Below are 25,472 nucleotides of genomic sequence, written 5' to 3'. Positions count from 1 at the left end.
ACGTAATGACGTCTTGACCTGAATACTTGAAATGTTTTGTTTTTCATCATGAAGTTTATTTGAACCGCAGACACTGACCTGGTGGGTTTAAATTATACCTTTAATATTTAATGTGTCATGTTAATCTGTCCTTTAATAGATTCATACTTTAATAGATTACATGTCTGTCATGAAGTTTGTAGCCACCTAGCCATGGTTCACATGACGCTCGTCTGTCACAAGCGTCATGGCGCAACCTGTTCCTGGTTTTTGAATTTTCTCAATACAACCCGTCATCTACATAAACGTTCAGATTTCCAATATAAAGTACTGACCCCACGGCCACGGATGTAACAAGTTAAAACGCCCGGGTCTAAGTACCCGTATCTTCCGTATTGTTCAATAAAAAGCATTTTAATCTGATCGATGGCCATTCTCTCCATATGCTTTCAACTACGCGACCCTGTCGGTTGGGAGGTGTATTCCACTCAGGTAAAGTATAACTGTATCAGAAAATGGCCACTGACCGAATTAAAATGCTTTTTTTATTGAATAATACGGAAGATACGGGTACTTAGACCCCGGCGTTTTTACTTCCGTGGTCGTGGGGTCAGCACTTTATATTTGAAATGTGAACGTTTATGTAGATGTACGGGTTGTAGATGGGGAACATTCAAAAAATAGGAACAAGTTGCGCCATGACATGTTTCTGGGCTAGTAGCCACCTGTTGTTGCTAAGCTGGAAGCTAACTGTCAAAACAAGTGGTTTTGTTTTATTTGACAGCCAATAATGAATGTTTGTCTTTGTTATTATCGTTATATTAATGATATAAACTCTCACTAGTTTAGCTGCAGACACATAACTGACATGAGTTATTACAAATGATATGAATGAAGGTCCATGTAGGTCATTAGCAGTGGTGGAAAAAGTACTCAAATTCTTTACTTAAGTAAAAGTACCAATACTGCAATATAAAAATACTCTGTTACAAGTGAAAGTCCAGAATTCAAAATTTACCTGAGTAAAAGTACAAAAGTATTGGCATCAAAATGTACTTAAAGTATCAAAAGTAAAAGTACTAAATGTTTGAAAATAGCAGATCTACAAGCTCACAACGCGTCCCATCGTGAGCTTGTAGATCGGCTATTTTCAAATAGCCTAGTATGTATAAAATAGAGCTAAAGTGGTTAATGTATGTTTCATTTTATCATAATGTATATCTGAAAAGTAACTAGTAACTAAAGTTTTCAAATAATTGTGGTGGAGTAAAAGTACAATATTTGCCTCTGAGATGTAGTGGAGTAAAAGTTTTGGAAATTGGAAATACTCAAGTAAAGTACAAATATCTCAAAATTTTACTTAAGTACAGTACTTAAGTAAATGTACTTAGTTACTTTACACCACTGTTAATACCGTAATGAAGAAATACTCTGTTACAATTTAAAGTCTGGAATTCAAAATTGACTTGAGTAAAAGTACAAAATAATGAAAAGTATCAAAATGTACTTAAAGTACCAAAAGTAGAAAGTACTCATTATGCAGAATCTCCGTTTCATAAGTTTTCAAATGTATAAAAATCTTTTGAAAATGGCAGATCTACAAGCTCACTGAGTTTTTAGATCGGCTATTTTCAAAGAGCCAAAGTATGCATAGCGCTGAAGTGGTGAATGTATGTTTTGTAATAATAATCAAAATCTACAAAGTAACTAAAGTTTTCTAATAATTGTATTGGAGTAGTAAGTATAATATTTGCCCCTCTAAAGTAAAAAATACCTCAACATTTTACTTAAATACAGTACTTGAGTAAATGTACTTAGTTACTTTACACCACTGAATGAAGGTCCATGTAGGTCATTATAAATCAGTGCTTCTCAAAGTGGGGTCCGGGGACCCCCCGGGTGTGCTTGATGGGGTTCCAGGGGGTCCCCAGCTAAATGAGTTAATAGCATCAACATCACTTTAATCACTCAACCAGGGGGAGACACAGGAATATTCATCACAGACAAATTACTCAGAGGCAGGTAACTTGTGAATGATACCTCAATCAATACCATTAACCCATTGAGGCCCAAGGTTCCGATTCTGCAAAATGTCTTTTAAATCTCAACAGTATTCTTAAAAACGTATGTTTCTATATCAGTGGTGCTCAATCTTTTTCATGTCAAGGACCCTCAAAATGATATGTATTTGGCCGCCGACCCCCATCTCAAAATATTTTGTTTCCGGGACCCCCCAGAAGCAAAGACTTGAGTTAAAAATGTTCGCTTTAAAAATATATATATTCAAAGATTTGCACATATTTTCACGATTTTTCAAAAATAGCAGATCTACAAGCTCGTAGCGCGGCACTCGGTGCCGCGCTCAACTACATCCTCTGAGATGTAGTTGAGTAGAAGTAAAAGTACACCTGTAAAGTAAAAGTACCTCAACATTGTACTAAGTACAGTACTTGAGTGTGTGTGTGTGTGTGTGTGTGTGTGTGTGTGTGTGTGTGTGTGTGTGTGTGTGTGTGTGTGTGTGTGTGTGTGTGTGTGTGTGTGTGTGTGTGTGTGTGTGTGTGTGTGTGTGTGTGTGTGTGTGTGTGTGCGTGCGTGCGTGCGTGCGTGCGCGTGTGTGATATGGCTCTATTCACAGCAGCCATATTATGAAGACATTCACAGGTGTTACCAACAAGTATAGTAAGACTCCCGAACGCTGGAAGCGAACGCAGCTTGACTGTAGCTGCTATATTTCAGCCACACTGTAGTAGTGCACTCTGGCGCACTCTGGCGGCTGCACACAGGTAGTGCAGCTGCTATATTTCAGCCAGAGTGAGTCAGGGTGCTAATATTGTGCATGTTGGCCCACTGGAAACACCAGTGGGTCTACAGTTGGGGTCCAGGGACCCTCATGGGCTTCCAAATGGCCCCTTGCAGGTGTGTAACTCTGAGAGTGTACAAATGGCACCAAATGGACCCTTACGGGTCCATTTGGTGCCATTTGTACACTCTCAGAGTTATGGGGGTCGTGGAAACCACTGTGCTACACTAAATGGAACAGAGCCTTCATTAGTATCATTGGTAACACCTGTGAATGTCTTCATAATATGGCTGCTGTGAATAGAGCCTATTGTGGGGAAATAACAGCGTTGCGTCGCATTGTGAGTTTGTCGATCTGCTATTTTGTGTGTGTGTGTGTGTGGATTCCATTCTAACGTCTCTCAACAGGAAGCAGCGTCATGGCTTCCTTCAGCGGAACGGACGAATCGGATCCGCGGTTCTACGGCGGCGAGTCTATCGGTCAGAACATGAGGGTCCCCGATAGGCTGACGATGCAGTCCCGCCCACAGCCTGGCTCCGCCCGCTGGACGGAGCAACGGCACGAGGAGGAGGAGGCGCCGGCCGCTGCTTACAGCATGACTGTTCCTGATAGGCTGAGATACACGGGTAAACACACACGCACACGCACGCACGCACGCACACACGCACACACGCACACACACTCAAGTACTGTACTTAGTACAATTTTGAGGTACTTTTACTTTACAGGTGTACTTTTACTTCTACTCAACTACATCTCAGAGGCAAATATTGTACTTTTACTCCACTACAATTATTTGAAAACTTTAGTTACTTTATAGATTTTGATTATTATTACAAAACATACATTAACCACTTCAGCCCTATATACATTTCGGCCATTTGAAAATAGCCGATCTACAAGCTCACAATGCGTCTGCTATTTTCAAAAGATTTTTATACATTTGAAAACATGAAACATTCTGCATAATGAGTACTTTTACTTTTTTTACTTTACATTTTGATGCCATTTTGATACTTTTGTACTTTTACTCAAATACATTTTGAATTCCAGACCTTTACTTGTAATGTATTTCTACATCGCTGTTTTGATACTGTGTGTGTGTGTGTGTGTGTGTGTGTGTGTGTGTGTGTGTGTGTGTGTGTGTGTGTGTGTGTGTGTGTGTGTGTGTGTGTGTGTGTGTGTGTGTGTGTGTGTGTGTGTGTGTGTGTGTGTTGTGTGCAGAGGCTCCTGACATGTCCCCCAGACCCATGTTCAGCCCCGCCTCCTCCTCTAAAGCCCCCAGTACGTACTGGTCTGCTCCACTGGCTCCACTGGAGCCCTGCTGGGAGGGTTCTACTGCCCCTCATCCAGACGAAGACCCCCCACAGGTAAATAACTAACTAACAAGCGGGTGTCCTGTCCTGTTTTGGTCCCCAAAAGCCAGGTTCTGATTAGAGCTGATAAAGTGTGTAGCCTCTATCAGACATGCTCACAGTAACTTTTAACACTACCAGTCCATTTGGTTCCATTTACATTACATTACTAGGGCCGGGACTTTATCGCGTTAATTTCGATCAATTAATTACAGAAAAATTATCGCGTTAAAAAAATTAACGCATTTTAATCGCACTTATTTTTGCCCCGCGGAACGTTTCTCACGGGACGAGTTTCAGACGGACCGTTTGTCCCGGTGCACCAAGCAACATGCATGGGTCTCGTCTGGTCTCAGACAACAACAAACCGCAGGCAACGCAGTGCATGAAAGCATGAATGAAGACGGCGCACCCGATAGCCTGCTTGATAATGTTGGCTGGGCTGCCCCCCCGAACCCCCGCCCCGCGGGAGAGGAGAGGGGGGGGGGGGGGGGGGGGGGGGGCGATGCGGTGCGGGTCACATGCGCGCGGATTATTTTTATTAATTAATTAATTAAACGACGATAAAACAACAGTGACAACACACTCTACCTGCAATGTAGAAATACTATGTTACAATTAAAAGTCCGGAATTCAAAATGTACTTGAGTAAAAGTATAAAAGTATCAAAATGTATTTAAAGTACCAACAGTTAAAGTACTCAAATCTTTTGAAAATAACAGATCTACAAGCTCACAATGCATGTAGATGGCTATTTTCTAATGGCCGATATAGGGCTGAAGTGGTTACTGTATGTTTTGTAATAATAATAATCAAAATCTACAAAGTAACTAGTAACTAAAATTTTCAAATAATTTTAGTGGAGTATAAGTGTAATACAGTATTTGACTCTGAGATGTAGTGGAGTAGAAGTAAAAGTATTAGAAATTGGAAATACTTGAGTAAAGTAAAAATACCTCAAAATTGTACTTAAGTGCAGTACTTGAGAACATGTACTTAAAGACGTTTACCAAAATCCATTTGAAAACACATTTTCTCACTGTTCTCAGGTCAAATATTGATGTGCGATTAAAATGCGATTAATTTAGATTAATTAATTACAAAGCCTCTAATTAATTAGATTAATTTTTTTAATCGAGTCCCAGCCCTATACATTACATTACAGTCATTCAGCAGACGCTTTTATCCAAAGCGACTTACAATAAGTGCATTCAACACAGGTAGGGAACAAAACTACTAATCACCAGAAGTCTTAAGTGCATTCTCTTCTAAAACAAGCAACTAAGAGTATACCTAGCGTTAAGGTAAAAGCGCAATATATCAGCTACCTACTGTCTTAAACAGATGAGAGAAATAGGAAAATCAAATGAGCAAGAGCTAAAACAAATAAGTATCGAATAAACAAGAACCAATAAGACAAGAGCTCGTACAACTAATTAGTAGGCAAGGCAAAGAAGAAGGGTAGTGTTTCCTGAAGAGGTGGGTGTTCAGCCGACGGCGAAAGATGGACAGTGACTCTGCTGTCCTGACATCAGTGGGGAGTTCATTCCACCACTGTGGGGCCAGAACAGAAAAAAAGCTGTGACCGTGTAGATCGGCCAGAAGTACCACTGAGGCAACCAGTCGCCCCGAGTCACACCCAGATTCCTCACAGTCCGAGTTGACGTCACCACAGCATTATTAATGGTGATGGCCAGGTCTCGGTGCGGACAGCCCTTCCCCGGGAGGAACATCAGCTCGGTCTTGTCCAGGTTGAGCTTCCGGTGGTGCGTCGACATCCACTCCGAGATGTCAGCCAGACAAGCAAGCAATGCGTGCCTCCACTTGTGTGTCGGGGGGGGGGGGGGGGGGGACATTTAGACTCTCAGACATTCTCACATTAACTTTAACACTACAGGTCCATTTGGTTCAATTTAGACTCTCAGACATTCTCACTGTAGCTTTAACATTACAGGTCCATTTGGTTCCATTTAGACTCTCAGACATACAAAATAGGGCATGTAAGAACGCCTTTCCTACTGCCTATGCCGGCAGCTTATGTTAACTAGTTTCTCAAAAATGTAACGGTATCCATATATCTGCTATTAACACTACAGGTCCATTTGGTTCCATTTGTGCACTCTGACTTAAATAAACACTTGTGATTTCACTGTAGTAGCCTACATGAAATACGGCGCCACAATGCATGTTGCTGCATCTACTATAACCTGCTGTTTATTTTTATTTTTTTTAAACGTTTTGTTTATTCGTTTTTGTTATTTTACATACTCATAGGTAGTACAGACACTTATTGAAGTAATTAAGCAAATAAACAGAGTATCTCCAAACAGTGAGAGTAAGATATAAACAACATTCAAACAAAACAAAACAAAAAACAGACAACACTCACAAGGAAAAAAAAAACAGACAACAAAACAAATACACAACGTAAAATCTCCAAAAACATGTATGTATATAGAAAACAGTCCATGATCTATAAACGCTACATCGAGTTAGGCACAGGTCATTGAAAGCAATTGTACATGTCAGTGAGGTGATAAGCAGGCACACACCAAGGGTTCATCATATATCAGATTGGACACTTCCATATATGCAGGTTACAGACTCATTCAGGTTCCGTTGGGGGATCGAGTGCAAGATTATCAACGTGCGATAGAAAAGGCTGCCATGCCTTATCGAATTTTGAGATAGAGCCACGCAATGTGTATTTAATTTTTTCTAATTTTAAAAAGTATAGTATGTCACAAATCCAGCGGGAATGGGAGGGTGAATATGTTTTCTTCCAATGGGTCAAAATAAGACGTCTCGCCAACAAAGTCACAAAAGCAACAAAGTCTGATTGATATTTGGGCAGAGAAATGGTCTCAGGGAGAACGCCAAAAAGGGAGATAATAGGGGATGGATCTATGGGCCTCTGTAAAACATCAGAAATAGTATCAAATATAGATGACCAATAAGAGTGTAAGGAAGGACAGGTCCAAAACACATGAAAAAGATTGGCTGGAGCCTGGTGGCATCTATCGCACGTTGGGTCAACATCAGCATAAATCCTGGCTAACCTGACCTTGGTCCAGTACACTCGGTGAAAGAATTTACATTGCAATACCCCGTGTTTCGCACATATTGATGAAGTATGAACACGATCCATAATGGCATTCCAGATTGCGTCAGGAATATCCTCCCCCAAATCGTCGGCCCAAAGGGTTTTATATGCAGTGGTTGATGGTAAATGAAGATCAAATAATGTGGTATAAAGCGAGGATATCTTCCCCTTAAGGGTAACAGGAGCAGATGCTATAAGTATGTCTACAGGTGAATTAGGTGGAATAGTCGGGAAACTGGTAAATTTCCTACGAACAAAATCACGGGCTTGCAAATACCGGAAAAAGTGGGTTCTAGGCAGATTATACTTTCTAGAAATCTGTTGAAAAGAAGCAAAGGTGCCACCATCAAACAAATCTCTAACTGACTTAATGCCATGATCATACCAGATTTTAAATGCCCGATCTTGTAAGGAGGAAGGAAATAAAGGATTTGCACATAAGGGGGTTATTAATGGGAATAATTGAATACCAAAATGGCGCTTAAACTGAGTCCAAATCCTAAGAGTTGACTTTACTACAACATTGTGGGAGAATTTTGATATTGACGCAATCGTGGGAGCACATACTAAGGCGGTCAGGGATGCAGGGGTGCAGGAAGAAGATTCCATAAGCCACCAGTCAGGGGACGAATTTAAGTCGTAATCTCGTAGCCAATACAGTACAACTTGAAAATTCGCAGCCCAGTAATAAAATAAAAAATTAGGCAGTGCCATCCCACCGAGTTGTTTTGGTTTCTCTAAGATGGTCTTGCGCAGCCTTGGCATTTTTTTATTCCAAATAAATTCAGAAATAATGACATCTAATTTTTTAAAGAAAGATTTTGTAATAAAAGTCGGGATACATTGAAAAAGATAAAGAAATTTAGGAAGTATATTCATTTTAATGGAATTAATGCGGCCTGCGAGTGACAACGGGAGAAGGGACCAACGTTCAAGATCTTGTTTGGTACGGGTTAAAAGCGGGGAGAAGTTGTGTTCAAAAAGCTTTTCAAATTTGTCTTTAACGGTTACCCCCAGATAGGAGAAACCATGGCGGGAGGTTTTGAAAGGCAATGTTTCTAATGAATAGCCACGGGCAGCATCATTTATCGGAAAAAGCTCACTTTTACCAAAGTTCAATTTATAACCTGAAATTTCACCAAATGAATCGAGAATTGAGAGGGCATAAGGCAGGGAGATGGCTGGGTCAGAAATATATAAAAGCAGATCATCTGCATACAACGAGACCTTGTGTTCTACACCGCCTCTTATTATGCCGCTCAAATGTGGGCTCCTCCTTAACGCCATGGCGAGTGGCTCAATAACGAGTGCGAACAGTTGGGGGGAGAGGGGACACCCCTGTCTTGTCCCTCTGAAAAGGGGGAAGTACTCTGAGTAATTGTTATTGGTACGAACAGAGGACATTGGGGATGAGTATAGTAGCCTAATCCACTTAAGAAGGTTTCTGCCAAATCCAAATCTGTCTAATGTCTCAAACAGGAAGGCCCATTCTACCCTATCAAATGCTTTCTCAGCGTCCAGCGAGACAAGTACTTCCGGGAGTTCAGAGGAGGAGGGATTGTAGATAATATTGAAAAGTCGCCTGATATTAAAAAACGAATGTCTATCTTTAATAAAGCCCGTCTGATCCGGGGAAATAATGCAAGGGAGAATAGACTCAAGTCGCTGAGCTAATACCTTGGCGAGCAGTTTCACATCAACATTCAGTAAAGAAATGGGTCGGTAAGAGCCACAATGGAGAGGGTCCTTGTTTTTTTTCAAAATGAGTGAGATGGAAGCTTGGCGCAAGGTTTGAGGGAGTTGACCACACTCTAGGGATTCATGAAACATCTTAATTAGAATTGGAACTAACTTAGCAGCAAATTTTTTATAAAATTCGACAGGGAACCCGTCAGGCCCTGGACATTTCCCACTCTGCATAGCGGTTATGGCATCAGTAATTTCAAGTTGGGAAAGTGATTTTTCTAAATCGTCTTTTTGAGTAGGGTTAATGGTGGGGACATCTAATATTTCAAAGAACGAGTCAAATTTCTCCTGATTAGATGATGAATCCGATGTATACAGTGTGGAGTAAAACTTTTTAAATTCAGCATTAATTTCTATGGGGTCAGTCGTCACACTTGATGTGGTTGTAATTTGAGTGATTAAACGGGAAGCCGCTGTTTGTCTAATTTGGTGGGCTAGTAGTTTGCTAGGCTTATCTCCAAACTCATAGTGAGCATGTCTCGACTTTAACAACATATCCGCAGCCTGTCCTGTAGATAAGACATCAAATGCAGATTTGAGGGTGACAAGCTGTTTATATAGATCTGCAGTTGGTGCAGATGCATAATTGTTATCTAGTTCTGCAATAAGGGAAGTCAATTTAGAAAGTCCTTCAGTGTTCTGCTTCTTCTGGTGGCCCATATAGGATATAATATGTCCTCTCAAATAAGCCTTCAAGGTCTCCCAAATAACAGATGCTGAAATCCCCGGGGTGATATTAGTATCAATGAAAACATCGATTTGATTATTCAAGAACTGTACAAAACTATCATCAGAAAGCAAGAGGGAGTTAAAGCGCCAGGGAGTGCGAGAGTCGGTCTTCCCCATAAGGGATATATTCATTGTCACAGGGCCATGGTCTGAAATGACAATGGCATGATATGAGCAGCCACGAACCAAAGAAAGAAGTTTCTTATCTATTAAGAAGAAATCAATGCGCGAAAAAGTATGGTGAACCGGTGAGAAAAAGGAGTATTCTTTTGTTGTGGGATTAAGAAAACGCCAGGGGTCTGATACAGCATATTGATCGAGAAATGACTGAATCACTTTAACGGATTTAGACGTCGTTGCACCCTTTAACGAGGAACGGTCCAAGGCCGATAAGCAACAATTAAAATCACCACCCAATATGAGCTGATGAGAATCAAGGTTCGGTAGGGAAAACAAAAAACGTTGAAAAAAATTTTCATTATCCCAATTTGGAGCATAAACATTTGCTAGGACCAGCAGAGTATTCTGGAGCCTTCCTGTGACAATGACATAGCGACCCTGTGGATCTGAAATGACTTTAGAGACTGTGAAAGGCACTGACTTGTGAATTAGAATGGCTGTCCCTCTAGACGTGCTAGGGAATGATGAATGATAGAGTTGCCCAACCCAGCTCTTACGCATCTTGAGATGGTCGGAAGGGGTAAGCCAAGTCTCCTGGAGGAAGGCTATTTTAGTGTCTAAATGACTTAAGTGGCAGAGCACCTTATTACGCTTCAATGGCGAGTTCAATCCCCTGACATTCCAACTGGTAAAGGTTAAAGTCCCCTTGGGAGCCTGCAATCGACCCACACTAGCCATGTTTATATTTAAAGCAGATCAGTAAAGAAAAATAATTTGCTTCCAACATACCCATCCCATTGTTTAGACATGTAAGGACCAATTGAACAAGAGTAAATGGAGAATACAAAGACAAAAAAAACAAAAATGGAAAAAATGAAACATGAAAATGAAAACTAAGCAAATGCAAAAAAGGCCCCCCCCACCTCCCCAAAGCATCTCCCAAAACGAGATACATACAACCCTTATGCTACAGGTATCTAGTACCTAAAACACTTAAGCATTCACACTCAGGTCAAGTGACTGACAAGAACAAGTCAAGGAAAAAGAAAAGAAAAAGCATACTCTACTTAAATGCATACACATCCTACAGATATGAGAAAGAAAAAATAAAAATAAAAAACAACCTCCTATTAACCTGGACACATTAAAACGTAAAATAGTATATATATATATATATATATATATATTTTTTTTTTTTCCTTTTCTTAAATAAAAAAAAAAAAAAAAAAATATTAATAATTAAAAAATAATTAAATAATAATAATAACAATACAAATATGAAACAATAACATTATACATGTGTACAACCCGTCGGGCGGTAATAAAGATACTTCCAAATAAAACAATGTATTCTAGTACAAAAGTAAAATGATAAATAAATCTATCCACAGTCATATCAAAGGTATATTGCTGGACTATATCATCCCAGTTTAATAGTAAGATATAAAATAACAGTAGTAATAATAACAATTCTGTAATACATCATCTTGGGCTAACAAATAACACCCTAAGCAGCAATTATCCTTGAAAAACAGAAAAAAAGAGAAGTAAATAATACTTAAATGCCGCCCTCTAGGGTAACACATTTAAACAGGCACCACTACTGGCATAACCGCCTGGAAAAGGGAAATACTGCCCCCTGAGGTAGCATATTACTATAGACACATCAATTGGTATAACCACCGGGTAAATGTCGCCCCCTGGGGTAACCTATTAAGATAGAAACACTTATACTGGTGTAACCGGAGATAAAGAAATAGCGCCCCCTCGGGTAACAAAATTAGTATGAACACCTCTATTGGCATAACCGATGGAACGGTGAAATGCCGCCCTCTAGGGTAGCACATTAATTTAAGACACTCATCTTGGCATAACCTCTAAAAAAACAAACAGAACGTGTATCCACCGTCAACCATTTACGACAATGCTGAACTATCGCAAGGGGAGTTTCAACTAAAAAAATAAGAACCTCGCTGTCTGCCATCTATACGCCAGTCACAGTACAGAAAACAATAACGTATCTAGGGCTTAACCACACCATTAATTGAGGGGGTCTACTAAATATAAATTAAATATAGATAAAAGTTACAACTGTCTAATCATAAAAGTTTAGCGATCCCAACTACTAACCTTACGCCTACAATTTAAGAATGACTTAGGTTACCCTAGTATGCAGTGTTATTTAACCAAATGAAACGAATAAAGTAGGCTGATATGATTACACACACACACACAAAAAAAAAAGGAAAAAACTGATATACATGAGCTGTTGCATAAAAACGATAAGGAATAACAATATAGGTGAGAGCTTGCCCTCTGTTAACAATGAAATAAACCTGGCATAGTTGGCTAAACTTAAATGGCATTTAAACAGTTGGGGGGAGACAAATAAGTAATCAAGGAGCTTTTTAAACCCGTCAATAAGGTAGCAGGCAGCATGACATAACGAAAACAAACAGACAGCGGTTCAATAAAGTCAAAGAAAGAAAGAGAGAGAACAAAAAAAAGCACGATACACCTATATATTAATAGAGGGGTAGAATCCTACCAGAATCATCCGGAGAAGTAGTCAAGATAAGAGGCAAAAATAGGAAGGAGAAGGCTGTAGAATGAATCTAGTCCAGTCCAAATAGAGGTTGCGCGACGAGGGGAAAAAAAGGAAAAAAGTGCCGTCCTCAGTCTTCTAATGCGGGAATAAGGTCGACATCACCCGGTGGTTGGTTCCCCGCGGGCTCTGGTTGGTCTCCCTCGGGCTCAGGCTGGTGTTCGGACGGCATGAGGCTCTTCACGAAGGCTGTGGCATCTGCTGGGTCATCAAAGGTGTGCCGTTTACCATCTGAAAGGGTTATCCTTAAACGGCCCGGGTGGTAGACCCCGTATTCCAAGCCTGGGATAGACTTTAGGATGCGTTTCACCGGGATGAAGGAGGCGCGCTTCTTCGCTATAGCTGCTGGATAATCGGCATGGATTGAGATTCTTTTACGTTGGTACATCAGCGGTCCGGCGCGGTTGGCTCTGTTCAGGATGTCTTCACGATCATGATAATAATGGAGACGTGCCAGAAATGGACGAGGGGGGGGAATCTGTCCCACCAAGTTTGGCTCCACCGGTTCTGTGAGCTCGGTCCAAAAGTGGTTCTTGGTCTAGATTCAGAACCTCCTTCAATAGTTGTGCGATAAAATTAGTAGGGCGACCCCCTTCTAGGCCCTCGTCCAGACCTACCAGCCTGACGTTGTTTCTACGTGAAATCGATTCCATTTGCACACATTTTGCCTCCAAAACAGCCACAGTCTCAGAAAGTACCACAACTTTGCTCTGCAGCTCCGTCACACTAACAGAACTAGATGAAGAGTGTTCCTCAAGTTCTTTCAACTGACCGCCCTGTTTATCAGAGGTTTCCTGCAATATAGTGATCTTAGCAGACAGTTCCTCACGAACTGCAGTAATCTCAGCATTCAGGCTCAAAGTGACTGAATCTATTTTAGCACAGATGTCGTTTTTGAGTGCAGCCAGGGCTGTTGTGAAAGCGGCCAGGCTAAGTTGTTCCTCGAGCGCCATGTTGTTTTCTCCACCGGGCATGCGTTCAGCGTTTGGGTCCGTTTTATGATCGCCTTTTCTGGAGCGGAGATTCATCCTACCAGTGCCTCAGCACTGGATTCAGGTGGCAAAAGTAGTAGTGTAAGACATTGTCGCAAAAATAAAAATGTAAAGTAAAGTATGCTTCTAATAAACTAAAGAACAGTCACGACCGAGCGGAGCTACACAAGCTTGCGACCGTCCTCCATGCGCCCCCCTATCGGTCCTCAACCTGCTGTTTATTAACACTCATTTTGACAGTTAGGCAGTTATTTATTTCTAGATGTTCCACCAGCTAAATTAAAAATGCATTTCCAGCTAAAACGAGGGGTGACTGTATGGATTTGTGAAGACAACAGTTATATATATATATATATATATATATATATATATATATATATATATATATATATATATATATATATATATATATATATATATATATATATATATATATATATATATATACACATACACACACACACACACAGGTGCATCTCATGAAGTGCATGAAGTGAAATATTTCAAACCTTTTTTGTTTTTATCTTTATAATTACGGCATACAGCTAATCCAGAAATCCAGTTTAAAAAAAATATTAGAACATTGATAAGACTGTATGACCATCTGAAGAAAATATTTCACCGGAAGGAAAAGACAAATCTGGTCAATAGAAAAATTCAATTAACTAGATCTGTCTAGGGCACAGTGGAGTTACCAAAAAATGTTTTTACTTCCGGTGAAATATTTTCTTTTCTGTCCAAAAAGTGTATTTTAGACGTGAGGTGGGGGCTCACAGTGTTCCCACTAATAGAGTAGGCTTTCAACTCCATAAAAGCGTCTTTGTTTTTGTGAGTAGCAAAAGTGTATTTTTTATTTTTACTACAGACGAGAGGCTGCGCAGCCTGTGCTGCCGCGGGTGTGAGGTGAAAGGATCGAAAGTCCCATAGCGTTAAGGAGAACTCCTTCTAACGCTATGGACCAGAGCTACTTTGATAGCAGCCTTCAGCTCATCTGTATTGTTGAGTCTGGTGTCTGTCATCTTCCTCTTGACAATACAATAAAGATTCTCTATGGGGTTCAGGTCAGGCCAGTTGGCTGGTCAGTCAACCACAGTAATACCATGGTCAGTACATCAGTTACTAGTAGTTTTGGCACTGTGGGCAGGTGCCAAGTCTGCTGCTGGAAAAGGAAATCAGCATCTCCATGAAGGTTGTCAACATACGGAAGCACAAAGTGCTCTAAAATCTCCTGGTAGATGACTGTGTTGACGCAGGACTTGATGAAAACATAATTCATCAATCAGTGTTGAATGCGTTGACTAGAACTATGGCGAAAAATGTTGGTCGACTACCTTTTTTCATTGACGAAAACGAAATAAAAACGAATCTGTGATGACTAAAACTAAGACTAAATATAGTGAACATTTCGTCAACAGATAAAAACTAGACTAAAATGTTAGTGAGGGACTAGTAGAGAAGAGATCCAGTAGAACTAAAAGACTATTCATTTTATGTTTCGTTGCGCTTGGGTGTTGTGCACTCTGAAAATAGCAGATCTACAAGCTCGTAGATCTGCTATTTTCAGAGTGCAACCAAGTTTAAAATCAGCCATTACGACACCGTCAAGGCCCGATAAAATACATTTTAGTCGACTAAATCAATTGTAAATTTAGTCGACTATAATCTTATGATATTTAGTCGACTAAAACTTGACAAAAACTAAAACATTTCATGACTAAAATATGACTAAAAATAAATGGAATTTTATTCAAAAGACTATGACTAAAACTAAATCAAAATTTGCTGTCAAAAATCAACACTGGCATCATCACTGAATCCCATTCATGATTTGGGGTGCCATGTCATCTGCTGCTATTGGTCCACTGTGTTTTATCCTGAGTCCTGAGTCAACACAGCCATCTACCAGGAGATTTTAGAGCACTTTGTGTTTAGGCCTGTCGATTACTACATAATCGCCTAAACCGCGAAATCGCAATTATTTTGCATAGTCGTCAATCGTTTCCATGTCATACATTTTCAAATGTTTGCCAGATTCTGTGAGAGAAACAAGCAACCAGATCTAGGAAAACCAGCCCAAAAGAAGTGCCACATGAGCACTTACACGTATACATAAGCTATTTGAAAATAGCAGATCTACAAGCTCACAACGCGTCGCGATGCGACGCGTTGTGAGCTTGTAGATCGGCTATTTTCAAATAAAATCTTGCGGGGAAATTATAATAAGCCGATCTGGCAACCCTGGCTGCAGGACATGGCACAGAACCTGGACCGCTGAGTGGACCGACCGCATCACGGTCGAGTGGACCAACTGACGCTCAGTGCATGTGTAAACACACAGCTAATCATACTGTCTGTCTGTCTGTCTGTCTGTGTATCAGAGTCCATTAAGGAGGTCCTACAGTGATCAGGAGTTCGTTCCACCGTCCCATCATAGGCAGGCGCTGTTTCACCATGGACACACACCCAGCTCGTAAGTCAAAAACACAAGTACTCTGACCCTTGACCTCCTGACCGGTATACAACCACAGTCTGATGCTGTTGCACTGGGAGCCGACCAGTACAACCACAGTGTAATACTGTTGTACTGGGAGCTGACCAGCACAGATATGTACTACCATATTGTCGCTGTTGGGCAGAAACATTATCTCCATATTTCATATTATTTTTCATAAATGAATGGTCCATTTTATATTTCGTGGTATGACAATGTCATGCAAAACGCTTTGTTATTATGGATCGGCTGATTTTAATGATAAAATTATTGTCGTTTTTCAGTCGCGGCTCCTCTCTCCAGCATCGCTCGGCCCCTCCCACCTCCCCCATGGCCCCTCCTCCTCCTCCCCTCATGGCCCCTCCTCCCCCCATGGCCCCGCCCCCCAGCCTGTTGTCTCCTCACACGGTGCTGCAGGCAGCCAAGGAGCTGGGACAGCAGGCCTCGCTGCGCCTCCTACAGGCGGTCAAACACAAGTACAGGTCCAGGTACACAAAATAACAACACACCATTTGATCGTCATCTTAACCCTAACATAATAAACCATGACCCATTAACACGTTGCCTGCCAAGGACGCATATATGCATGTCCATTAATGGTCGACTAACATGTCATGACGGTGACATCTAGTCTTCTTATGACGAGTTGCTTACATTTTGCGGTTGGGTCCAGTCCTTTTGCTCAAGGGTTCATTTTCCAGGACTCCAGGCTTCAGCAGGAATAGGCTCTATGCACAGCAGCCATATTGGAAAGAAATTGGGCCTCTTCTTACTTCCTTCACAGGTGTTGCCAATAATACTAATTAAGGCTCTGTTCCATTTAGTGTAGCACAGTGGTTGTCAAATGTCTTATTTTCAAGGAACCCCATAACTCTGAGAGTGTACAAATGGACCCTTACGGGTCCATTTGGTTCCATTTGTACACTCTCAGTTACACACCCACCATAAGGGGCCATTTGGGAACCAAAATGGAGTGTTTCTAGTGAGCCAACATGCACGTTATCAGCACCCTGACCAGAATGGAACAGAGCCTTCATTAGTATCATTGGTAACACCTGTGAAGGGAGTAAGGAAGGGGCCCAATTCATTCCCAATATGGCTGCTGTGCATAGAGCCTATTGAACCTTCATTCTAACCACTAATCCACTGACCTGTCCTCACTTCTCCACTACTGTGTGTTACAGCACCCTCTGCATGGTGGCTATTAGGGCTGCACGATTCTTGCTCAAATGAGAATCACGATTTTCCTCCATAAGAATTGAGATCACGATTCTCACACGATTCTCTTGTAAATATATAAATAAATAAAAAATCAATGTAAAAAAAATCGCCATAATTTAAAATCGAGATTGCATAGGTGTCTGAATCGAGATCACGATCTTTTTTCGATTAATTGTGCAGCCCTAGTGGCTATGCTGTTATCGTCCATCTAGCGTCCTGTTCCCGATAATTGTATTCGTAGGAGGCGATACGCGGCTTCTGATTGGCTGTAACGGGGGTTGGGAGCGCTCGGTTGTATTAGCTTGAACCGCGAGCGAGGCGGTGTCGACGTCTCGGAGATACCGAGACGGAGGGGGGGATGATTTACAATTCTGTCCCTTTCGGGATGTAACTCGAACGGAGTCGGCTGAAGAGGACTTCGCAACGTTCGGCACGGCGACTCGCTCACCTGAGCTCGCTCGACAGTGCCTCTCGCGGCTCAAGTCTGCTTCAGGCGCCGTGCCGCCGTCGGGGCTGTCGGAAAAGCGCTCCCTTACATCTCGCCTCCTACAAATACAAATTTAGCATCCTGCTCTCTTTCTCTTGTAAGCTAGCTGCATGCTACACTAGAACTACCGAGAGAAGTCCGGTTCAGCTGGGCTCCCCGAACCAAACAAACGGCGGACAGGCAAAATGTAATTTCATACTGCTGTGTCTTGCACTCTTGGCCCATGCCATTGGTGTGGTGTGTGTTGGCTGCTACGCTACAGCCAGCAGCACTGCTAGAAGTGGAACAAGGTACATTTATACCTGGATGTCACGACCATGACGCGCTGTGAGGATTGGAATTTGTGACGGGGGTATATAGAGGTTTTCCCTTTTTTAGTGATGGGTTGTGTTTATGAATGGTCACTAGAGAGACGGGCAGTGGTGTAAAGAAACTAAGTACATTTACTCAAGTACTGTACTTAAGTACAATTCTTTAGGTACTTTTACTTTACTGGAGTATTTCCAATTTTCAATACTTCTACTCCACTATATCTAAATATTGTTTGCCTCTGAGATGTAGATCTACTTTTACTCCACTACAATCATTTGAAAACTTTAGTTACTTTGCAGATATAAATCATTATATTATGAAACACACATTTACCACTTAAGCCCTATTTTATGCATAGGCTATTTGAAAATAGCCGATCTACAAGCTCACAACGTGTCGCATTGTGACGCGTTGTGAGCTTGTAGATCTGCTATTTTCAAACATTTTAGTACTCTTACTTTTGGTACTTTAAGTACATTTTGATGCCAATACTTTTGTACTTTTCTCAAGTAACATTTTACGTGTAAAATGGTATTTCTACACTGTGGTATTGCTACTTTTACTTAAGTAAAATATATGAGTACTTTTTCCACCACTGCAGATAGGTTGTGTTTATGAATGGTCACTAGACAGAGATTTCAGAGGTGTTTGTTCCTCCTGGAAGTTGGCTCGTGTCTCTTCCAAACTACAGCTGGCTTTTCACTGGCTTCACTGGTGTCCTCTCATCCGCGAACGGCGTTTTCCTAGGGAGTTAAAGGCAAGGGGGGGAGGGCAGGTGGGGAGAGTCAAGGCACAGACGGCTGCGTGGTTGACGGACAACGGATGCACGCTTATGAGAAACAACAAAAATAAAACCTGGCAAAACAGTTGCGTGCATTAGCGCAAGGTGAGGATAAAGGAAACATTCAGTCTAAATGTCCAGTTTGCTAATTCACAACTACTACTACTTTTGTATTTGAAACTTTAAATTTCTCTAAATATTATAAACTTTCACAACAGCCAAAGTACAAATATAATTCATGAAAAGTCTACTATAGGCTACAGTGAAGTCGGACTGAATGACTGAAACGTCTTTTCTTTTTTTACTCTCTTGGTGTATTGTTGTAGGGGATTATCTGGCACATGTATCTGTTATGAAAGAGAAATTGTATCATGAGTGAAACGGCTATAGTCCTTGGGAAACCATAAACCTACGTAGGCCTACATCTAAATGAGTTGCCATATTTACATTTCCTTACGAATTACAAATTGCAAATCCTTATAAGCTATATTTCTAGGATGCATAGTAGCTGAAACTCCACAAGATATTCCTCTACACTGATTTAGTGAGAACATGGCTCCTCCAGCAGGTGGAGTCAACTTAAATTTGTAATCGTGACAGCCCTACAGACCATGTCATCCTGAAATGCCCGATTTATGGGCCTCCCCCAATGGGATGCATGGCCTGTTGTTTGTGGATGATGATACGGTGACTTGGCTGATGGAGGTATGTCCGGTAGCACCTGGGCACACCTGGGTGAACCCCCGCCCCAGGCCGGGGTGGTGAAAGGATAGCCCCTCGGCCCCGTACCTTGGGGAGCGGAGAGAAATGTGGAACGTCTCACAAACGTCTGACCAATCACAGTAGCCCAACTAGTTCAACATCTCAGAGGCACCGAAACACCTGAATTTAGTCTGATTACGCCCACCTGAACTTCTGAATGACACCATGTTGTAGTCTGTAGAACCTCTGAATTACATCATATTGTAGTAAGAATAGGCTCTATGCACAGCAGCCATATTGGGAATGAATTGGGCCCCTTCTTTACTTCCTTCACAGGTGTTATCAATAATACTAATTAAGGCTCCGTTCCATTTAGTGTAGCACAGTGGTTGTCTTATTTTCAAGGACCCCCATAACTCTGAGAGCGAACCAAATGGACCCTTACGGGTCCATTTGGTTCCATTTGTACGCTCTGAGTTACACACCCACCATAAGGGGCCATTTGGAAACCAAAATGGAGTGTTTCTAGTGAGCCAACATGCACGATATCAGCACCCTGACCAGAATGGAACAGAGCCTTAATTAGTACATTGGTAACACCTGTGAAGGAAGTAAGAAGAGGCCCAATTTCTTTCCAATATGGCTGCTGTGCATAGAGCCTATTGGGCTTTTTCTCTTTTTTGTGTCTGTCTCTGATTCACTCACTCACTCACTCACTCACTCACTCATATTGTCTTTCTCTCTCTCTTACAGTCCAGTATCACCAGTGACACCAGTAGGGTCATCTCTAGTCCAGGTGGAACCCAGTAGGAAGAGGTACGCACACACACACTGACACACACCACAAGAACAGGGTTGCGCCAAGATATTTTGTCTATGCCTGCTCTGTCACACCTCCACCTACAAGCTAGAAATGCGCCTCAACTAGGATTAGGATCCTTAACCCATTAAGACCGGGAACGCATCTGTGTCATTTTAAGATTTCTTTGGCTATTAAAAAATAGCCGATCTACAAGCTCATTAGCGCGGCACTGAGTTCCGCACTATGATTTCGTAGCCATTTTTGATAAATGAATACACACACACGCATTTGTAACTCAATTCTTTGTTTTTGGGGGTCCCTGGAACAACATATTTTGAGGTGGTGGGGGTCGGGTCTGCGGACAAATGCGTATCATTTTGGGGGTCCTTGACATGAAAAAGTTTGAGAACCACTGATATTATAGCACTGTCAAAAATAGCAGATCTACAAGCTCACAACGCGTCTGCAAACATGTTGTGAGCTTGTAGATTGGCTATTGTCGGAGCGCGACACCCACACACAACCAAGCATAAAATAACTTGTCTTAGTTCTACTTGAACTCTTCTCCACTAGTCCCTCACTAACATTTTAGTCTAGTTTTTATTTGTTGATGAAATTGTCAGTATAATTATTCATAGTTTTAGTCGTCATAGCTTAGTTTTTATTTAGTTTTCGACTGTAAAGTTTTCGTCAATAAAAAAGGTAGTCGACGAACTTTTTTCGTCATAGTTTTAGTCTAGTCGAAAGTAAAACTGTAACAAGTGAACCACAGATCTGGCCTCACCCACGATGACATAGGTTCTGCACAATGTCGTTTTTGAGCTTCCCATGCAACACACACACACCCTGTCTGTGTGTACGTGTGAGTGTAAACTAAATGTAACACTTCAAAAAGATGGATATACAATTATAATGATTTAAATAGTTTAATGTAACACAGTTCCAAACACAAATGATCTCAATTGATTAATTTCACTCATTGTGATCATGTTTAATGTCTCTCTCTCACTCTCTCTCTCTCTCTCAGTGCGCAGACAGAGATTTGGAGTCTAGACGATGAAGGCGGAGCCGCTGTAGAATTTATTGTCCTGAGGAGACAGGTGAGTGACGGTTCAATCAACCAATCACATCCTAGATCAGTGGTTCTCAAACTTTTTCATGTCAAGGACCCCCAAATTGACACTTATTAGCCCGCAGACCCCCATTTGAAAAAATATGCCAAGGACCCCCATAAGAGAAGGTTTTTGCAGCTCTAGCAGTGATTTTCGACCATTTTAATTTCAAGTAGCCCCAGTTTGACATGCATTTAGGCTACGGACCCCTATTTAATGGCATTTCTATCTCTGGGACCCCAATTTATATTGTAAAATCAATGTTAATTTAACTCTGAGAGTGTACAAATGGAACCAAATGGACCCGTTAGGGTCCATTTGGTTCCATTTGTAAGCTCTCTGAGTTACAGACCCACAAGGGTCCATTTGGTTCCTAACTATCTATTAGCTGGGGACCCCCTGGAACTCCCTCAAGGAGCCCTGGGGGTCGTTGAGAACCAACGTCCCAGATCACTGACATTACAATGCAGGGTTTCCTGCAGGAGAAACTCAGTCACTCGAGGGTGGCTTTACCGTAATTATTGCCACGACAGTGATGCTTGCAGAACTCGGCTCCGCATGGTTCCTGAGCGCATCACTTGTCGTGCCAATAATCAGAAGTCTGCACGTCTTCTATGGAAGCGTGTTGCACAGCGGCCTTGTAGATCGTCTATTTTCAGTTATTATTTTAAGATTAGAGCATTTGAAGTGGTCACGCTATTAAAGGTAGGGTAAGTGATTTGCGTTGGTTAAAATAATTGTTAAATAGCTCTATATTCTGATAGTACTCATTGCTATAGAGTGTTTGTTCAGTATTTGGAGTCTCCTTGTCTCTCCACCTCTTTATTAAACAGAAAATGCATTTTCGTTTCAGTTTCATTTCCAATTTTATCCAACCAGGACAATATAGATTAAACAAGTGAAATTGGAAGTGATGACACTAAGAAATTAGCAGACAAAATTGGAACTGGAACACTATACAAATTAAGCTTAAAAAGCTTCAATCTGTGATTTAATCACCTGGTTGGCAGTATGTAGAACAGCAGGAACAATATGTCATAATTGAACATAATGTGTTAATTGTTTAGGAAACAGCGATGGTGTTTGAGGGGAGGGGGTGCTTTCACACTGTTTCACGAATCACACATTAGGACTTGTTGGCCATACACATTTTTCTTGTTGTGAGATTTTATTTTGATTTAATGTGTGTGTGTGTGTGTGTGTGTGTGTGTGTGTGTGTGCGTGCAGGTGGTGAAGATAAGCCGCCGTCTAGCCGGATTGGAGCGACAGAACGCAGAGCGGAGGAACTCGGAGGTGGTTCTGTTCTCTCTGCTGCTTTCTACCTGCCTGCTGAACGCATGGCTCTGGATACGACGATGACACGCGCGCGCACACACACACACACACACACACACACACACACACACACACACACACACACACACACACACACACACACACACACACACACACACACACACACACACACACACACACACACACACACACACACACACACACACACACACACACACAGAGCTACACTCTTATGGGGCTCCAGTATAGAATGCGGAGGTGTTGTGTTTATCTTCTGATAGTAAAGATTCCCTCACGTGTGTCAAGGTGTGGAATGAACAATGAACGCATGTCGTCGTGTTAAACTGCTGTTTTAATATAGAGTGAAAAAACTGAAAAGACTAATAGACTGGGACACCGGTCAAACAGAAAAGACAGTGGTATAGTGGGACACAGGTCAAACAGAAAAGACACTAGTATAGTGGGACACAGGTCAAACAGAGAAGACACAGTATAGTGGGACACCGGTCAAACAGAAAAGACATTAGTATAGTGGGACACCGGTCAAACAGAAAAGACACTAGTATAGTGGGACACCGGTCAAACAGAGAAGACACTAGTATAGTGGGACACCGGTCAAACAGAGAAGACACTAGTATAGTGGGACACTGGTCAAACAGGGAAGACACTAGTATAGTGGGACACCGGTCAAACAGAGAAGACACTAGTATAGTGGGACACAGGTCAACCAACTTTGGGGTTCAAGTGGTTTTATTCAGTCCAGACCAACATAACACAACACAACCAAAACTGGGGTTTGTAACATTTTAAAACTTGACAGTCAACACGTCCATATTATGTGATAAACAATGACTGAACAATCAAAATGTTTCAGAAGCTTTCAAACATTTAACCAATGCGTGTGTGCAGCTGTGTCTGGGAACACTGCCAGTGAAAGCAGTGAAAAGGAGCACTGCACACTTGTTCAACCTTATCTTCAATATGAAGGGCTCTATGCACGGCAGCCATATTGGAAAGAAAGTGGGCCTCTTCATTACTTCCTTCACAGGTGTTACCAATGATACTAATGAAGGCTCTGTTCCATTCTGGTCAAACAGAGTCAGACTGACTTGCCTTAGGGGAGGGGGGTAGAGCGATAGAGCCGTGAGGCAAGTCAGTTTTATCAAACCGTGTGACTTCCATAGGGAATTAATTGAAATGGCCTTATGCCTCACATAAGGCATAAGGCAGCCACAAAACACTTGTTTTAACTGTGTGAGGGAGGCCTGAGAGTTATGGGGGTCCTTAAAATGACTAAGTTTGATAACCACTGCTACACTAAATGGAACAGAGCCTTCATTAGTATAACACCTGTGAAGTAAGGAAGAGGCCCAATTTCTTTCCAATATGGCTGCTGTGCATAGAGCCTGTTGGTCCTCACTAATACTCATTATAGGATGACATCATTTCTGTTTACTCACTCTGTGTCTCATTGGTGGACTGTGGACAGTTCAGAAATCTGTCTACCAGTGACATCATCGATGGGGATTCCAAGCTAATAGAAACTACAGCCTTTCTATTCCTGGAAAGTTAGCATGCTGAACTAGAAGCCATTGTTATTGCATTAATAAAAATTTACCAAACCTGCCTACTGATGATGTCACTGGTAGGCAGGTTTCTGAACTGTCCACAGCCCTACAATGAGACAGAACTGGTTTCTTAATATACTAAGCAATAGTGAGGACCAATTATATGAAGATGAGGTTGAAAATGGGCGACGTGCTCCTTTAAAACTACACTCGAACTAGATTAGAACCCGGGTCCCCGGTACAAAGTGCTGATTTAGAGCCTTGTCTGCCTTGCTCAGAGGAGAAAGTGAATTTGAACCTTCAGGCAGTAGCACTGATCAACCACTAGGTGTCACTGCCACACCACAGGATGTAAACGTCTCCACATCCCTGTTCAAAACTGTTACTTTTCAGGAAATGTAAAAAAAGAAGCTGCGTTCCAATGGATCCAATGTAGTTAATATTTAATCACGCTCTTGTTAATACTTTTCATTGGTTCAATATTTATTTTAAAAAAACACACACTTAACCACTTTGATTGATTGAATATTTTATTAGACAAAATGCTAAACGGCACAAGTAAGGTCAAACACTTGGTCTAAAAAGCACCAGAAAAGTCCTTGTGGCTCGTTTCTATTGGTGTATGTGTAGTGTATACAATGTATAGCCTACCATGTATACCACTCATCAACATAAAAAAATCTGTTTCAAAAGTTTGCAAAAATAGCCAATCTGAAAGCTCACAATGCGCCAGTTGTGAGCTTGTAGATCTGCTATTTTTTTGCAAATTTTTGTGTGACACTAGTGACTAAGCAGGACATTCATTTAAGGGGGGGGGGGGATAACAGCAATAATGCAATATATTCTAATGTATTAATACTCCATATAGAATGTATTCACTAAAGAACATGGTGTGTATTCTGAGCACTTGAATGCGAAGTGAATAATTTGTATTAAGTTTTGTTTAAAATAAGCACTGTGGCTTTTATAGTTGTTAAAGTTTGTTTATTTAATAAAGATTTACTAGTGATGTTTGTTCACACTTGTTCACAGTAATTGTTTATTCACTCGTTGCATTTAATCAATGTGACACTGATTGTCTCCTAGTGATTCTTTCCTGATTCCTGGAGCTATTAACACACTATAGCAATGATTACAATCACAATATAGAGCTATTTAACATGAACACAACCACTGATGATAGTGCTGGCTTGGTTCCAGGCTTAAACTATATTTTTTTTATTAAATATACTAGTATATAGTATAATTAAATATTCAAATATTATTTGACA

The 25,472-nt window shown here is 41.2% G+C and overlaps 1 protein-coding gene across 3 annotated transcripts; it reads left to right on the top strand.

Moving 5' to 3' along the window:
• On the top strand, positions 1-25,228 carry LOC311057677 (uncharacterized protein). Of its 3 annotated transcripts, XR_014601988.1 has the most exons (9): positions 1-81; positions 3,187-3,405; positions 4,004-4,149; positions 15,808-15,899; positions 16,205-16,408; positions 20,177-20,239; positions 21,253-21,325; positions 22,565-23,247; positions 23,356-25,228. XR_014601988.1 is itself a non-coding variant. In XM_084074701.1 (8 exons), the coding sequence occupies exons 2-8, from the start codon at positions 3,198-3,200 to the stop codon at positions 22,694-22,696; spliced, it is 912 nt and encodes a 303-aa protein (XP_083930827.1). In that variant the 5' UTR covers positions 1-81; positions 3,187-3,197; the 3' UTR covers positions 22,697-25,228. The 3 variants fall into 3 exon arrangements, 2 of the variants coding, with proteins under 2 accessions (XP_083930827.1, XP_083930826.1); XM_084074701.1 differs by having other exon boundaries at positions 16,205-16,402; positions 22,565-25,228; XM_084074700.1 differs by having other exon boundaries at positions 22,565-25,228.
• Positions 25,229-25,472: the final 244 nt, after the last annotated feature.

This window comes from Gymnoscopelus microlampas (genome assembly GCF_963454915.1).
Source record: "Gymnoscopelus microlampas genome assembly, chromosome: 12".
Classification (NCBI taxonomy): Eukaryota; Metazoa; Chordata; class Actinopteri; order Myctophiformes; family Myctophidae; genus Gymnoscopelus; species Gymnoscopelus microlampas.
The sequence above is the reverse complement of the archived record's forward strand: the minus strand, read 5'-3'. Positions and strand labels throughout refer to the sequence as shown.